Source organism: Oncorhynchus tshawytscha, linkage group LG16, assembly GCF_018296145.1.
Source record: "Oncorhynchus tshawytscha isolate Ot180627B linkage group LG16, Otsh_v2.0, whole genome shotgun sequence".
Lineage (NCBI taxonomy): Eukaryota > Metazoa > Chordata > Actinopteri > Salmoniformes > Salmonidae > Oncorhynchus > Oncorhynchus tshawytscha.
The window spans coordinates 49,220,434-49,238,438 of record NC_056444.1 but is presented as its reverse complement, the minus strand read 5'-3'; the positions used below and the strand labels follow the sequence as shown (position 1 = coordinate 49,238,438).

The 18,005-nt window shown below is 41.4% G+C and overlaps 1 protein-coding gene across 1 annotated transcript in view; it reads left to right on the top strand.

Moving 5' to 3' along the window:
* LOC112215803 (acid-sensing ion channel 1-like) overlaps nt 1–17,783 on the top strand; it is a 66,990-nt gene extending 49,207 nt beyond the window's left edge. Inside the window, exons 3-10 of the mRNA XM_024375208.1 lie at nt 14,484–14,634; nt 14,815–14,942; nt 15,235–15,385; nt 15,480–15,536; nt 15,639–15,792; nt 16,017–16,108; nt 16,231–16,310; nt 16,569–17,783. Of these exons, the coding sequence (XP_024230976.1) occupies nt 14,484–14,634; nt 14,815–14,942; nt 15,235–15,385; nt 15,480–15,536; nt 15,639–15,792; nt 16,017–16,108; nt 16,231–16,310; nt 16,569–16,685 (930 nt within the window). The 3' untranslated portion in view covers nt 16,686–17,783. The remainder of the gene's footprint in view (nt 1–14,483; nt 14,635–14,814; nt 14,943–15,234; nt 15,386–15,479; nt 15,537–15,638; nt 15,793–16,016; nt 16,109–16,230; nt 16,311–16,568) is intronic.
* The last annotated feature ends 222 nt before the right edge of the window (nt 17,784–18,005 follow it).

Genomic DNA, 18,005 nt, shown 5'->3' with positions numbered 1-18,005 from the left:
AAAACCCGGGCTCGCGAATGAAAGGATGTGGGTTTGTGATGGAACGGTAAAAGAGAGGATTCGTCTCAGGGATATCATATAAACCACACAGCTAATGATTGTAGTAATAAATCATGTGATTCTGACAGGCAAAAATGTATTTGAGGATTTAACGGAATTGGAGAGCATCAAGGCATGTAGTGCTGGATCTCCCCTGCGAATCCACTAAAGTGGAAAAATACAAGTCAACAGCGTCTGTTCTCTTCACTCTCTTTCTCCAGCGTTGTTAATTATGTATGTCTTAGGTCTTGTTGTCCGTATATCCATTAACTGATCATTAGACAACTCTGCTTACAGGCCTGTCTGGCTCAGGGTGCTATCTGACAGGAAATCCATTGGAAGTGGATGGTATTGGGTGATCAATTCTGTCTCATTACTCTGAACTGTGTGGAGGTGGTTTTAAAAGGCCACACAGACATGTCTCCTTTTCTTACTGACAGTTGAATGTACAGCGTTTTAGGATGTTGAAATAGAAAATGCAGTAGGGAGTTGACGTCTTTATACACCTCTGTGTACTATATAAAAAAAAAAAATCTTTGGATGAAAAAAAACTTTTTAGCAGTTTTCTACACCATTTTATCCACATCTTTTTTTGGGGGGGGGTTGTAGAATAACGATTGCTGGTGACAGTTTATGGATCTCTCTTTTTACTGCCTGAACACATATGAAAGGAAAGACTTAGTGTGTGGCAGGTTTTCATTTAGCCATCTTCCCCGCAGAGGCCTGTGGTTTACTTCAGTTCACTTGTTCCCGACAGTTGTTTGTTTCTTTCGTGACAAAATTTGACAAGCGTCTATTGAGCCGTCACGCTTTTCAGCCGCCATTAACACACTCAGCTTGACACACACAGGCACACGTACACATTTGAAATCCCCTAGCCTTGGTATTTGAAGTCCTCCCTCTGGGAAGACCTTCAGTTTAACTTTGTCGTTAGTTCGGTGAGTCAGCAGCCGTCGTCCACACAGTCAATAGCGGAGCAGAGAGCCATGATGACAGAACAGGGTAGGACAGGGGATTGTTATTGTTCCATCCGGACTTGTTATCTACCTGTGTTTCGGACATGACGGATTAGGGCTCCAAGAGTCTTTGAGCTGCAATCTCTCTCCCTCACAGAAGTCCGTAGTCGAGAGTCTCCCTGTTCTTACTGTTCTCGGTTTGCCCTTCTGTTTGGGCGGGAAAGACAGATGTTAGCTAGATCAGCAGAGACAGGTCTCAGGTTGGTAAGACTCCGATTGGAACTATGGCAGTGGAAGCTGTGTCCTTTTTTCAATGAATTTGAATAGACATGCTTTTTTTTAACGAGCCCAATTAACAATGCGTAACTTTGCTTCCCCCTCTTCCCCCGTTCAATCAAAGTGTATTTTAAAGGGTTCTGTCTCCCCTCTGACAACGACAGTTCAACAAAGTCCATTTTGTCTGTAAAGTTGGCATGGGAGATGTTACAGATTTTCCAGATGACTTAGAATGCCTGCTGCATCATCAACAAGCAAATAACAACATTTGCACGACAGGGCTAAAACCACTCTCTGGGACAAAGATGATGGGTACCGACTGGTCACTGGTGCCTGTCGCATGGCTGCTACCGCAGTCTAAGTCACAATCTCTCTGCCAGTGCTATGGCTGTTTGAGACAGAAGATTAATAACCGAGCTGGTTTACAAAGGCTGTCCTAAGTCTCTGGAACATTCCCTCATAAAAGAATGCTAATGGGTTGAATTCACCCTGCAGAGGCATCCATTAGCAGATCAGGGAAGGCTGGGGCATATTAGGGCTCCTCCAACAGCTAGGAGTGTGTGGATTAGTGATTTAGGACTTGTTCTCCACTGTCTGGCCTGGAAGGAAGGAAATGCACATTGATGTATGATTAAACACAGGAGAGCGCTAAGTGCTTTCTAATGGTGGAGAATGCACTATGAGTGACTGTCAGTGATTGACTAGGGAGCTCCAAAGATGATAGAATGTACAAACTCTTTAAGATGTGTTTTTAATCATTAGGGTGGTTAAAGAGGATTGATTCCCTTAAGTGAAGTGCCAACAAAGAGAGGAGAAAGTCAAAGGAAAGATGAGCCTAACAACCCTGGAGGAAAACTAAGTGAAACATTTAGACACTGTATTCAAAAAGCAACTGCAACTTTTCTTCTTCTGGTATGCTGGTGTTGACCTGTCAATGTGGCCTGTCATCTTATAGTCAACAGTGCATTAGAGGAGCCCTCCAAAACCACTGTCAGATCACGTAGGCAAACTGTAATGTGAAATAGATAGCAATGTGCATAGACACTGAAACTGCACACCACACACAAATGCACTCATTCGTCAGGAACATGCATTACATTGTAATACATAAAATCTCATTCCTAACTTCAGACAAAACATGTTCATTCATGAATGTATTTATAAAGCACTTGCTGACATCACACACTCATTCATCGATTCATTTATTAATAGCGAACATCTGGCACTCTAACCTTACACAGTCATTAAAAAGTTCAGTGGGAAGGAGGGAGGGTAGCATTAAGGAGAAAGGAGAGGGTTAGTGTTTATGTGGGATAAATAAAGTATGAAGGAAGTAGGAAAACACATTTCTGGGATCTTTAATTTCAGCTCATGAAACATGGGATCAATACTGTACATGTTGCGTTTATCGTTTTCAGACCCCTTGACCTCTTCCACATTTTGTTACGTTACAGCTTTATTTTAAAATGGATAAAATAAAAAATGTTCCTCATCAATCTACACACAATACCCCATAATGACAAAGCAAAAACTTTTTTTTAGACATTTTTGCAAATGTATTAAAAATAAATACAGAAGTATTCATACCCTTTACTCAGTACTTTGTTGAAGCACCTTTGGTAGCAATACAGCCTTGAGTCTTCTTGGGTATGATGCTACAAGCTTGACACACCTGTATTTGGTGAGTTTCTCCCATTTTTCTCTGCAGATCCACTCAAGCTCTGTCAGGTTGGATGGGGAGCGTCGCTGCACAGCTATTTTCAGGTCTCTTCAGAGATGTTAGATCAGGTATAAGTCCGGGCTCAGAGACTTGTTCCGATACCCCTCCTGCATTGTCTTTGCTGTGTGCTTAGGGCCGTTGTCCTGTTGCTGTCCTGTTCATCAAGGATCTCTCTGTATCTTGCTCCGTTCATCTTTCCCTCAATCCTGACTAGTCTCCCAGTCCGTGCCTCTGAAAAACATCTCCACAGCATGATGCTGCCACCACCATGCTTCACCGTAGGGATGGTGCCAGGTTTCCTCCAGACGTCACGCTTGGCAATCAGGCTAAAGAGTTCAATCTTGGTTTCATCAGACCAGAGAATCTTGTTTCTGATGGTCTGAGAGTTCTTTAGGTGCCTTATAGCAAACTCCAAATGTCATGTGCCTTTTTACTGAGGAGTGGCTTCTGTCTGGCCACTCTACTATAAAGGCCTAATTAGTGGAGTGTTGCAGAGATAGTTGTCCTTCTGGAAGGTTCTCCCATCTCCACAAAGGAACTCTGGAGCTCTGTTAGAGTGACCATCGGGTTCTCGGTCACCTTCCTGACCAAGGCCCTTCTTCACCGATTGCTCAGTTTGGCCAGGCGGCCAGCTTTAGGACTGGTCTTGGTGGTTCCAAACTTCTTCCATCTAAGAATGATGGCCACTGTGTTCTTGGGGACCTTCAATGCTGCAGACATTTGTTGGTACCCTCTCCCAGATATGTGAATTAACACACAGCTTAGTTTTTGCTTTGATATGCACTGTCAACTGTTGAACCTTATATAGAGAGGTGTGTGCCTTTAAAATCATGTCCAAGCAAATTAATTTACCACAGGTGGACTCCAATCAAGTTGTAGAAACATCTCAATGAGGATTAATGTAAACAGTCTCATAGCATAGGGTCTGAATACTTATGTAAATAGGATATTTAACAGTACAAAACCCTCCCTAGACCGGCACATTAGACAGCACATTCCTCACTAGCTAAATGCAGCAATTTACAGGTCAGATGCACAATTTAAGGGGAATTCTAATTCTAAAAATCTAAATGTTTTCCTTCCAGACCAAAAAAAAAGTTTTCTGATGGGATTTAAGCATTGACATGGCCTCAGAGCATTCAATTTCGCTGTTTCTCTATGAACAATTGTACTTTTGAGTGTGAAAAATGAGGAAAAATAAAACCGAGAAAACATAATTTGGGAGAATATAAAACATCATTAAAAAAAAAAATATACAGATTTTATTGGGGCCCCTTTAGAGTTGAAGGGGAAAGGGATATAAGGTGCCTATTTGAATACTAGAAAAGGTTGGAGACCCCCTGCTATAGCCTGTTCTGTTCAGTTTGAGAAGGAAAGTGCAAAGATGAGAAGGAGGACCGGAGGTTAACTTTGATAGCTTGCTACTACTAGGCTATAATTGCTTTTATTAAAAACAATATGTTTCTTGCCCATAATGTATTGACCGACCTCGCAATAAGCCAGATTCGCATAACTTACGATATGGTGCTGGAACAATCAATCGAAATGGACAGCTCATGGTGCTGAAAGTAGGCAAATTCGAGTAGACATAATGAATTTAAACATATTTATTATAATTAGACTTTACTAACAAAAGAGGGCTTTGTGTTGGAGCCTATTTCTTCCTATTTAAGAAATTAAAGGTAGGCCTACCTGTTTGACAGACGAAATTAGGCTATAGGCTGCTATATCCGTAGATTTGTTGGTCAATTCCTCCACCCACCATGCAGTCTTTAAATAGCCTACCTCGTGTAAATAGTGTCATGACTGTCCTGTGAGGATCACAATGGATCAGATCAACTTGGCAATGGCTGACAATAACCAGACCCTCTCCCAGGGAGGGAGGAGGTAACTGCCCGGTTGACAGCTCACACTGGGTTGTAAATTAAGCCAGAGAGGGCTCTCTCTTGCTCTTTAGTATCAATGAAAGGAATGTCTTTGTTCACAGACACTTTTGCCCGCCCAACACTCTAAATCCAAAAAAGTGAATAATTAAAACAATATTCCTAACGTAACGATGTGGGAAATGGTCAGTGGGGAACTATTGTAAAAAAAAAATGAATATTGCTTTTAATTTTGTAACGCTATTAAAAACTGTATGGACCAAATACTGTAACTTGGAAAGGATACCACCTATATCTGTGAAGTGTTCATCCAATATGTCATGCAATAAGATTCGATAAAAGATGAACGTATTTTTTATTAAGATATGAATGTGATTTTAGGAGTCATACGAGATAACTTCTAATCATATCCTTTGCACATTAACCTGTTGCGACGAGCAATCCCGTATCCGGGATCCTATTTATAGCCTCAAGCTCATTACCATAACGCAACGTTAACTATTCATGAAAATCGCAAATGAAATTAAATAAATATATTTGCTCTCAAGCTTAGCCTTTTGTTAACAACACTGTCATCTCAGATTTTCAAAATATGCTTTTGAACCATAGCTAAACAAGCATTTGTGTAAGAGTATTGATAGCTAGCATAGCATTAAGCCTAGCATTCAGCATGCAACATTTTCACAAAAACAAGAAAAGCATTCAAATAAAATAATTTACCTTTGAAGAACTTCAGATGTTTTCAATGAGGAGACTCTCAGTTAGATAGCAAATGTTCAGTTTTTCCAAAAAGATTATTTGTGTAGGACAAATCGCTCCATTTTGTTCATCACGTTTGGCTACGAAAAAAAACTGTATCCAGGAGTGTAATTATAGCCGCAAGCTCATTAGCATAACGCAACGTTAACTATTCATGAAAATCGCAAATGAAATGAAATAAATATATTAGCTCTCAAGCTTAGCCTTTTGTTAACAACACTGTCATCTCAGATTTTCAAAATATGCGTTACAGCCAACGCTAGACAAGCATTTGTGTAAGTTTATCATGGCATAATGCTATGCTAGGCTCTGCTGGCAGCAGGCAACATTTTCACAAAAACAAGAAAAGCATTCAAATAAAATAATTTACCTTTGAAGAACTTCAGATGTTTTCAATGAGGAGACTCTCAGTTAGATAGCAAATGTTCAGTTTTTCCAAAAAGATTATTTGTGTAGGACAAATCGCTCCGTTTTGTTCATCACGTTTGGGTAAGAAAAAAACCCGAAAATTAAGTCATTACAACGCAAACTTTTTTCCAAATTAACTCCATAATATCGACAGAAACATGGAAAACGTTGTTTAGAATCAATCCTCAAGGTGTTTTTCACATATCTATCGATGATAAATCATTCGTGGCAGTTGACTTTCTCCTCTGAAGAAAATGGAAACGCACATGGAGCAAGTGTAGGCTCATTCCTTGCGCATGCACAGCCATATAAGGAGACATTGGAACACAGCACATTCAAAATCTGGCTCACTTCCTGTATGAAATTTCATCTTGGTTTCGCCTGTAGCATTAGTTCTGTGGCACTCACAGACAATATCTTTGCAGTTTTGGAAACGTCAGTGTTTTCTTTCCAAAGCTGTCAATTATATGCATAGTCGAGCATCTTTTCGTGACAAAATATCTTGTTTAAAACGGGAATGTTTTTTATCCAAAAATTAAAAGAGCGCCCCCTATCTCGAAGAAGTTAAGTAGCCGCGCCCCGAGTGAGGTCAGAGAGCTTGTCAGCATGATGGAATGCCCCTTTTGACTAAGAGTGCAAAAAGGCTTGGAAGAGGAATCAACCTTTAGACCGGGAAACGTTAGGCCAGAGAGCTACACGTTTGAAATGGTTGAAACTCAACCTCAACACGAGGTGAAGAAAATTAACTTACCAGACCAGGACATTGCCAGTCTGCAGCTGCGAGTATAAAGTGTTTCAAACTCTGATTATCCACACGAGATGGAGAAAGGAGACTACTCTCCTCTCAGATAATCACTGGTACGGCTAAGAGGAAGTTCTGAGGAAACATCCCATATAGACTGGACAACTAAGAAGAAGGATATTGTGATTATTGGTGGACAATCAGAGCATGTACAAGTCACCCACAGGAAAGGCCCACCAAACCCTTTCCAAGAAGGCTTGGTTCCGACAGAGGAATGAACAAAAGCATTTCACATGTAAATACATTCATGATTTCCTACTCCAAACGGGTGGCGGTTCGTGAGAAAACTATATGATTAACATTACTGTGAGAATCATTCTGAAATGTCTCGACGATATCTTGTCAGTCCACTAGGGACCTTTGTCTCATGTAAGTGTGTGTATTCTGTGTTATTATTTAGTTAGCTAGTAAAGAAATTATTAAATCAATTTGTGTAGTACTGAATAATGCGCAAGGCTGGGGTTTTTGCAGATCCAAGAAGGTTATGATTGTTCAGAATGAGCATTTGACAAGATGTAATGATTAATAAGATGACTGTTTATCGATGAAATAGGTAAAGACCTCATAGAGTTGAATTCTCTTGACAACTTTTTCACCCCAAATCCTTATGAGTTAATTGATACATGATTAATTTAATCAATAACAATTAAACATAGTTAGGGGATTAAATAACAGTCATCAGATTCATTAAAGTAAAGTCACGACAGTAGCGTGCCAGTGAATGGCTGTTAAGTTCAAATCAAGACTGGAATTGAGGGGGTATGAGAGGGTATGCCATAGACCTACCTTTTAGTAAAGAAAATGGCAAAAAGCACAGGCCTAAGCCTTGTTAGCTTAACATTTTTAAGAAAATAAAACGGATATTATATAAAGTGATCTAGAACTGCACTTTGGTCCGCAATGCTTTATGCTAGAAATTGTTTTGTTTCTTTGACATTCAGAGGCTGACTTTGCATGGGAAGTAATCTAATTCTGCCACTATCAATTGATTAAGCTATTCACTTTCCGTACAATAGAAGATGTTTAAACTCAGACAGCTTTTAGGGAAACACTTGTGACCTTGTCTCGTTGGGTTAAGCCACAGAGGAAGAGTAGCCAGCAGTGAAGCGTACATTTTTCTGTGTCGGTAGGCCTACTGTCTGGGGTGGAAAGGTAGGCCTACTGTCTGGGGTGGAAAGGTAGGCCTACTGTCTGGGGTGGAAAGGTAGGCCTACTGTCTGTGATGGAAAGGTAGGCCTACTGTCTGGGGTGGAAATGTAGGCCTACTGTCTGGGGTGGAAAGGTAGGCCTATTGTCTGGGGTGGAAAGGTGGACCTACTGTTCTGGGGTGGAAAGGTAGGCCTACTGTCTGGGGTAGAAAGGTAGGCCTACTGTCTGGGGTGGAAAGGTAGGCCTAACTTTTGAACCTACCGTGCTTCAGATTCATGATGACGTCTCAGTTTTAATTATTTACAAACAGTGACAGTTTAGTTGAAAACAAGACGCACTGATTTGGCATTGGAGAAATATGATAAGATGAACACATAGGCCTATCAAGGGTTTAGGTAAATAAGATTTTGCTGAAGGGAGGGCCATCCATTTTCATTTCAGAGAGTTCCGATTTTCTACATGAAACCCTTATTATAAATAACATTCACTCACTGTGAATTCACTGTGCATCTACGTTATAAACTTTCATTTGTAGGCTAGGTTGTAGCAACCTAACCTATGGGTATAGGTCAAGTATCATGTAGTAGCCTAAACCTATCGATGTTACATTGAGCAGGGCGAATGGAATATGAATGACAGTCATCCAATATACTGTAATAGAAATAAGGCCGTGCTCATAATTTTATTTGACAAAAATTGTCCTCCCTAATCTTAAACAGCCCCGACCACCACTGGTGTGTGTGGGCGTGTGTGTGTGTGTGTGTTGAAAGATGGCACGGCTGAGCCATTTAACTGCCCTTAGCATGGCACAAATTCAGTCGTCAATCAGTGGGTGTGTTTGTCAGCCCTCTCTCTAATCGCAGATGTGTCCTGTTGTACCATAGCGCCGAGCAATGGTCCACTCCCAGCTTCGCACAGTGAGAATGGAGCTCTCTCGTGACTTCCTTTTCTCTATACCTCTCTTAACCTCTCCCTCGCTTTCTGTCTCGTTCTTTCCCTCGTTCCCTCTCTCACATGTTTTTTCTCCCGTCCCCTCTCTCTCTCTCTCTCTCTCTTCATAAATAGGCTGTGACTCAAATCGCACGCCTCAAGTTACTGTATAGTTAGTTATTTAAAGACAGTGTCAGAAAGACAAATGACTTATAGAGGCGACATTAACATATTTCCATGCGTTCCCTTACTGCCCTTTCTGTGCCCTGCATCGCCGGATGTGCGTGTTCGTTCTTTACTCGTTGAGCTTCTCATAGCATTGCTTCAGTCCTCCATCCGGGGGCCCTAGCATGACTTCTGACATGCTTGGACAGCTTCTTTCTTAAGCTATCATAACAGCTGATGAGTTCATACAGGAACCATACCATTCTCTGCGATACTTTCTGAGTGTTGTCTGTTCCCTTGACCAGAAGGCAGCTTCTTCGCAGGCATGTTTGGTCTCCATGGTAACAGCAGGTCTATTTTTATTTTTTTATTTAACCTTTATTTTAACAGGGAGTCATGCTGAGACCAAGGTCTCTTTCACAGATGAGCCCTGTATACACATAAATACACACTACACACATCAATATACAAAACAGTACACAAAACATTGCGCTATTTCCATGACAGACTCACCAGGTGAATCCAGATGAAAGCTATGATCCCTCAATCAGTGTGGATGAAGATGAAGGGACAGGTTAAAGAAAGATTGTTTAAGCCTTGAGACATGGATTGTGTATGTGTGCCATTCCGAGGGTGAAGGGGCAAGACAATACAAGTCAATATTAGGAAGTTGTTCCTAATGTTTGGTATACTCAGTGTACATATCAATATACACACCAATATTCACATCAATACACGACAACCAAAACACAAATCATAGAAAACAAACACACTATTCAGTAAAAAGCAGTGGAGATCGAAGGGATATCCAGAGTTAGCCAACGTTGAGACCAGGTCTGATATCTTGCACATTTTTTAATTATTTTTTTTATGTCTGTAAGTAAACAATGAAGTAAGGTACAGCGTTTTTGAAGGAATGTTTTAGAAGCAAAAAGCATTCAGTGCATCGATCTACCAGACATCAAAGAGGGTCAGCCTACTTTCTGATACAGCATGCAGTGGTGGCTTTTTTTCAATACAGATACCCAGAAATTTATAAGCGGGGACACGATCAATAAAGGCACCATCCAATGTACACTGAACAAAAAATAAACGCAACATGTAAAGTATTGGTCCTGTGTTTCATGAGCTGAAATGAAAGATCCCAGGAATTTTCCATACGCACAAAAATATTATCTCTGTCAAATGTTGTGCACAAACTTGTCTACATCCCTGTTAGGGAGCATTTTCCCTTTGTCAAGATAATCCATCCACCTGACAAGGGTGGCATATCAAGCAAATTATTAAACAACATGATCATTACACAGGTGCTTGGGTGTCATGTTCTGACCTTAGTTCCTTTGTTTTTGTCTTTGTTTTAGTATGGTCAGGGCATGAGTTCGGGTGGGCGGTCTATGTTCTTTTTTCTATGATTTGGGATTTCTGTGTTTGGCCTGGTAGGGTTCTCAATCAGAAGCAGCTGTCAATCGTTGTCCCTGATTGAGAACCATACTTAGGTAGCCTGTTTTCACCCTTGAGTTGTGGGTGATTGATTTCTGTTGAGCGTTTGTATCTGCACCAGACAGAACTGTTTCGGTCTTTCACGGTGTTGTTTTTGTTCAGTGTTCAATTACCTTGTTGTTTTTGTTCAGTGTTCAGTTACGTTATTAAAAAGATGGACACTTACCACGCTGCACATTGGTCCTCACCTTCTTCCATCAACAATGGCCGTTACATTGGGACAGTAAAAGGCTGTTAAAATGTGCAGTTTTGTCACACAACACAATGCCACAGATGTCTCAAGTTTTGAGGGGTTGTGCAATTGGCATGCTGACTGCAGGAATGTCCACCAGAGCTCTTGCCAGAGAATTTAATTATAATTTCTCTACCATAAGCCACCTCCAATGTTGTTTTAGAGAATTTGGCAGTACGTCCAACTGGCCTTATAACCGCAGACCACGTGTAACCACGCCCGCCCAGGACCTCCACATCTGGCTTCTTCACCTGTGGAATGGTCTGAGACAAGCCAACCAGACAGTTGATGAAACTGTGGGTTTGCACAACCAAATAATTTCTGCACAAAATGTCAGAAACCATCTCAGGGAAGCTAATCTGCTTGCTTGTCATCCCCACCAGAGTCTTGACCTTGCTGCAGTGGACAAATGCTCACCTTCGATGGCCACTGACATCCTGGAAAAGTGTGCTCTTCACGGATGAATCCCGGTTTCAACTGTACTGGGCAGATGACAGTGTGTATGGTGTCGTGTGGGCAAGCGGTTTGCTGATGTCAACATTGTGAACAGATTGCCCCATAATGGCAGTGGGGTTATGGCATGGGCAGGCATAAGCTACAAACAATGAACACAATTGCATTTTATCAATTGCATTTTATTTGGATGCACCGAGATACCGTAATAATGATATTGCACAGCCCCATGTCCCAAGGATCTGTACACAATTCCTGGAAGCTGAAAATGTCCCAGTTCTTCCATGGCCTGCATACTCACCAGACATGTCACCCATTGAGCATGTGTGGGATCCTCTGGATCGACCTGTACGACAGCGTGTTCCAGTTCCCGCCAATATCTATCAACTTCGCACAGCTATTGAAGAGAAGTGGGACAACATTCAACAGGCCACAGTCAATAGCCTGACCAACTCGATGCGAAGGAGATGTGTCGTGCTGCATGAGGCAAATGGTGGTCACACCAGATACTGACTGGTTTTCTGATCCACACCCATACTGTTTTTTTTAGGTATCTGTGACCAACAGATGCATATGTATTCCCTGTCGTGAAATCCATAGATTAGGGCCTAATGAATTTATTTCAATTGACTGATTTCCTTATATGAACTGTAACTTGTTGCATGTTATGTTTATATTTTGCTCAGTGTACATATGCATAAATTATACATCATACATTTTTACATGATTTGGAGAATATATACCTGGCTTGACCTGCATTAAGTACCAATTTCAGTTCAACAAAGGCTTTCTGCAAAGGAAGGAAGGCAGATTGAAGCTCTGAACAGAACCTGGTCAACCGTGGGGCCAATAGCATACACAACATTGTCATCTGCATACAGGTGTATGTTAAAAATAATTGCAACTAGACCAACATTGTTTATATAGACAGTATTAGGTACAATACCTAAAATTTCATTTCACATTTCATAATATCAAAGAAAACTGACTTAACACCATCAGAAAAAACACATTGTGTCCCTTCTATCAAGTAATTTCAAAACAATGGCATGTGGTTCATACCGTTTGCACACAATGTTCGAATCAACAGTATCGAAAAGTCAATAAAAAGGGCAGCATAGTGCTTTCTCCTATCCATGACCTTTAACACATAATTTAACACCAAGGGTGCAGCAGAGATGATGATATGACCCTGCCTGAAACCAGACTGGTGAACACTTCGAAGACATTGCTAGGAAGGATCTAAGCTAAAAGCTGATTAATGGTTTGAACAGTTTTGCTTGGCAAGACAATTTTGAGATCGGACGATAATTATTTAGGTCGGAAGGATCACCACCTTTGTGGAGCGGGAGCACATGGTCCGCCTTCCAAACCCTGGGATTAGCACCAGAGATAATCACGAGTAGGAAGTTGTTGAAATGAAAACAAAGATTCTGTCACATCCTGACCGTAGTTCCTTTTTTATGTCTCTATTTTGGTTTGGTCAGGGTGTGAGTTGGGGTGGGCATTCTATGTTTTTCATTCTATGTTTTGTTCTGTCTGTTGTATTTCTATGTGTTTGGCCTGGTATGGTTCCCAATCAGAGGCAGCTGTCAATCGTTGTCTCTGATTGAGAACCAAACTTAGGTAGCCTGTTCCCACCTGTGTTTGTGGGTAGTTGTTTTCTGTTTTTGTATTCTGTACCAGACCGAACTGGTTTGGTTTTGGTCATTCTCTTTTGTTGTTTTTCCATTCAGTGTTCAATTCATAATAAAAGATGAACATGTATCACACTGCACCTTGGTCCTCACCTTCTTCCTCACCTTCGAACCACGACAGCCGTTACAGATTCACTGATCTTCCATCGAGCCAACTGGAGGCTGCAAGGGAAGAGCAGTTGACTGACTGACCAGGGTCAATATATTTTTATTTATTTAACTAGGCAAGTCAGTTAAGAACAATTCTTATTTACAATGTTGGCCTACCGAGGAATAGTGGGTTAGCTGCCTAGTTCAGGGGCAGAACGACAGATTTTTACCTTGTCAGCTCGGGGATTCAATCCAGCAACCTTTCGGTTACTGGCTCAACACTCTAACCACTAGGCTATCTGCCGCCCCATTAAACCACCATTTAAAAAAACATTTTTTTTTAATGTAAAAATAAAAGCATTCAGAGATAAAATCCTGATTTAAAAGCATTACTTATCAGATGTTTCTCGGGCATGATGCCAGAGGCTGGTACAACATGCTGAGGCAGGGAAGGAGAGGAATTTCCGAGCTTCAGTGCATGAACTGTTTTCCGAAATGTAGACAGATCACCAGCAGAGTCTGAGTGAGAACTCAGAAAGTAGCTTGATTTAGCTTTCTTAATTGAGGAAGTACATCTACTTCTCAATTGCCTGAAACAATGCACAATCAGCTGCCAAGTCAGTTCTTCTAGAGTCAGTTCTTCTAGGCTTGGCCCAGGCCTGATTCCTTGTCATAATGAGATCTGAAGGTTCTATAGAGAACCAAGCATTTGTTCTATTTCTAACTCTAAGGCGTTCAAAGGGGGCGTGTTTGCCTGCCAGAGATATACAAATATATGAGAGAAGTTCTAGAGCCAATTCAGGGTCAGCAGCTCTAAGAGCTATACATATGATGAACAAAACACCTGGGGGGAATTTTCAAAAAACACGTATCTTCATAATGTTTTTCTGTTTATTATCTCCAGTCCATGCAAAGGGACAGTGATCACTGATGTCCTTATCAAAGACACCAGTCAACAAGTGCTTGTGAGCGCTATTTGTCAAAATTAGGTCAATCGGCGAGGAGTTTGCTATGTTTCTTACATGAATCCGTGTAGGTTTGGAGATTAGTTGAGTCAGGTTAAAGTCGAGACAAATATTCTTCAAATGATCAGAGCCCAGGGTAAACCGATCCAGGTTAAAATCTCCTAAAATAACTACTTCAGGTGACAGAAAAGGTTTTAAATATTCAGAAATAGTATCAACATCTTCCTATTATAGCTGCTATAGAAAAGAGTTTGGGAGGGAATGTTAAATCCCTGGCCCTAGTCTTCATCAGCCCCAAACCCAAAAGAATACCCTCATCACTCATGGTAACTGTGGTATCTAATGTAGATTAACACTGACCCCCAGTGGCAAGTTACATCTACTATGGCTCTGCTATTGTGATGGACATCTGGTCTTGCTATCTCATTCATATTTCATATTTTTCATCTTTCTCCTCAGGTGTTCACTCGCTATGGGAAGTGTTACACGTTCAACGCGGGGGGTGAGGGCCGCACCCCTCTCATAACTACCAAGGGAGGGATGGGTAACGGGCTGGAGCTCATGCTGGACATTCAGCAGGATGAGTACATCCCTGTGTGGGGAGAGACGGGTGAGGACAAAAGTGTGTGTGTGTGTGTGTGGTTTAATTCCAGTTCATTACGTAGCTCACATGTGTGTTGCTCTATCAAACAGACTACTCTAGCTGCTCGCTGGAGCCAGTGGGTTCATTAGTTAAATAAAACATGCATGGATGGTGCAGTGACCCCTGCCTCTGTTCCCCTCCCCACAGATGAGACCACGTTTGAGGCTGGGATCAAAGTTCAGATCCACAGTCAGGAGGAGCCTTCCTTCATCGACCAGCTGGGCTTCGGGGTGGCACCTGGGTTCCAGACCTTTGTTTCCTGCCAGGAACAACGGGTAGGGATGTTACCCTTATTTGTAAAACTTTATTTCAACAAAGAAGTCATCATTTTACAATATGCCGTCAGCACCACCTGTGTAACTGTTGTGGTGCTGAACACCTATGCAATTGTAGTTGTAGCTTATGTGTGTCTGTGTGTGTGTGTGTGTGTGTGTGTGTGTGTGTGTGTGTGTGTGTGTGTGTGTGTGTGTGTGTGTGTGTGTGTGTGTGTGTGTGTGTGTGTGTGTGTGTGTGTGTGTGTGTGCGTGCGTGCGTGCGTGCGTGCGTGCGTGCGTGCGTGTGTTCTAGCTGATATATTTGCCCCCACCCTGGGGGGACTGTAAGGTGACACGGATAGACTCAGAATTCTTTGAGTCCTACAGCATCACCGCCTGCCGTATCGACTGTGAGACGCGCTACCTGGTAGAGAACTGTAACTGTCGCATGGTACATATGCCTGGTAGGTGAACCCTCGCATCCAGCCGTTTACCTAGTCTGGACTTTTTACATTTTCAAGTTCAATTTATATTGATTGATTATCTCTCTGTGTGCAGGAGATGCCCCATACTGCACCCCTGAGCTGTACAAAGAGTGTGCTGATCCAGCTCTTGGTAAGGAATAGATCCCGACTGTTGTTTCTAAGACCATAGCAACTCTATTTTGGTCCCTATATCACTATCACAATGATGCGGCCTTTCTCTTTGGCCCCCCAGACTTCCTGGTGGAGAGAGACAACGATTTTTGTGTGTGTGAGACACCGTGCAACATGACCAGATACAGCAAAGAGCTGTCCTTCGTCAAGATCCCCAGCAAGGCCTCTGCCAAGTATCTGGCCAAGAAATACAACAAGTCAGAGCAATACATAGCGTGAGTATTGTGTTCCAAACACCAGATAAAAAAACTTTACAGTGATTATGGAGTACCAGGCAAGAAATGGAAAATGCATTCGCTCCGGGCTTTGGCCCTTGCATCTTTTACCCTCCAGTTCCATTTCCAATACGCAGCAACGAAATAATGATTTTCTCCATCAGAACCTTCATATGTGAACTGTTTGCTGTTTAGATCTTGAATATGGTCTCTTCCTGTAACAGTGACAATATCCTGGTTCTGGACATCTTCTTTGAGGCTCTAAACTATGAGATGATCGAACAGAAGAAAGCCTATGAAGTAGCAGGACTTTTAGGTATTTCAATGATGATGAGCAAAAAACATGGATTCTCTTTTAAAGGATACTTTGTTGGAAATGTGTATCTTTTGGAGAACTTTATTATCTTTGATCATCTTGTCCTTCTCTGTTCCTCCCAGGTGATATTGGTGGTCAGATGGGTCTTTTCATTGGAGCCAGTCTCCTTACTATTCTGGAGCTGTTTGACTACATCTATGAGGTAATCTTTTAATTCTTTCTAGTACTCTCTACAGTGACAGAACTCAGCCACATTTCCGTCAGGCTTTTTGCCTGACTCATTATTTTAAGCTCTTAGAAAAGCAGAATGAAACATTTATGCTTGCTACACATAACTCTCAAAGAGAGAGGCACACACACAGGAATTCCTCCAGAAATGTCCACCTTTTCTCTTACCAGCCTTTGTCTCAAATCGAGAGCATCACTGACCTTTGCAAGGGGTATCTATGTTTCCTTACAGGTGATAAAGTACAAGCTCTGTCGAAGCTCAGAGAAGAAACACAAACACAGCAACAACGACCAGGGAGCTGTTCTGAGCCTGGACGATGTGAAATGTCACGTCAGTAACTTTCACTAAGCATTTGCAGCTCTCGGAAGAAGGCAGCCATATTGCTTCATGTCTAAACATCTCAATTAAGAATTTCATATGCATGAAGCCAGGTTGTTTTTGTAAAAGAAAATGTGTTCTAAATGAACGTACCTGGTGAGGTTCATGAATGTGTGTGTGGGGATATTCCTAGTTTTACCTTGCACACAGCAGGATACAAGACAACCAATCCAATGATCCACATGCATCCCTTAGATTTCATTGGCTAATGTAAATTGCTTTGCAACAGAGCAATGGAATTACCAAATCAAAGATCCAAATATAGAAAAGTATTATCTCCAAAACTGAAGTTGATATTTTTTTTCTGAGCAACAGTATAGTTAAAATGGATATCAATGGAGTTTGTGGTGTTGTGTATCAGCTTGAGAAACATGTCCTCACCCCATCAATTTCCATCAAGTTGTCTCATCTATATATTTTTTTAAATCGCAATCATAAAATCTTAGTGTCTAATTTAAAAGGGTGCTTTCTAAAAACGTTTAAAGCATATCTACAAAAGGATACACTTTTAAATGTTAAATGCATGACTATGTTGTCCCTTAACTCTGCTTTTCTCACTGGGTGTCTTTCATGAGTTCACAGAGAAGGTAGCATAAACACAACCACATGTAACATATGGATTTTCCTTAAAATATGTATCAAAAGTCCAAATGCACTCATGACTACTGGTTTCAATGACATTTTCGGCCAACTTTACAAACAAATACTTTATGAAATTATTGTTACAAATCAAAGTGTAAGGTTGCTAGCCAACTAGCCTATTCATGGTATCACTACTAGCCTGCTAATGTTAGCCCTACCAGCCTGCTAACGTCATGTTAGCACAGAATGAGTGAGACAGTTGCTATCAACACCTAGCTTACTGCTACATTAAAGTAAACCAACGTTTTGAAAATACACAACGCCACCTAACCAGTTATCAAAATAATGGTAGCTATACAGTATGAAGTTATCTTAGCCAGCCAGGTAATGATAGCTATTTAGCACACTAGCTATTAGCCCAGCCAGCCTAGCCAACCACCAAAAACACATCACCACTATAACCGCAGATTAAAAGGAAAGAAAGAGTAGAGACTTACAGATTCATGGCTGGGGCCCATCCGATAGTAACACTTTTAAAAGAGTACAGGCGGAGTTAGCTATCAAAGCAAGGGGGACCCGGGCGCTTCACCAGGGAGGAAGAGTCAGGAGAATCCAATTGCTATATAGTGAGAAAAATCCAAAATAGATAGATTACAGATGTCAGTCAGCTAGTGGGCTAGCACAAAGCCAAGGTGGAAAAAGTTACAA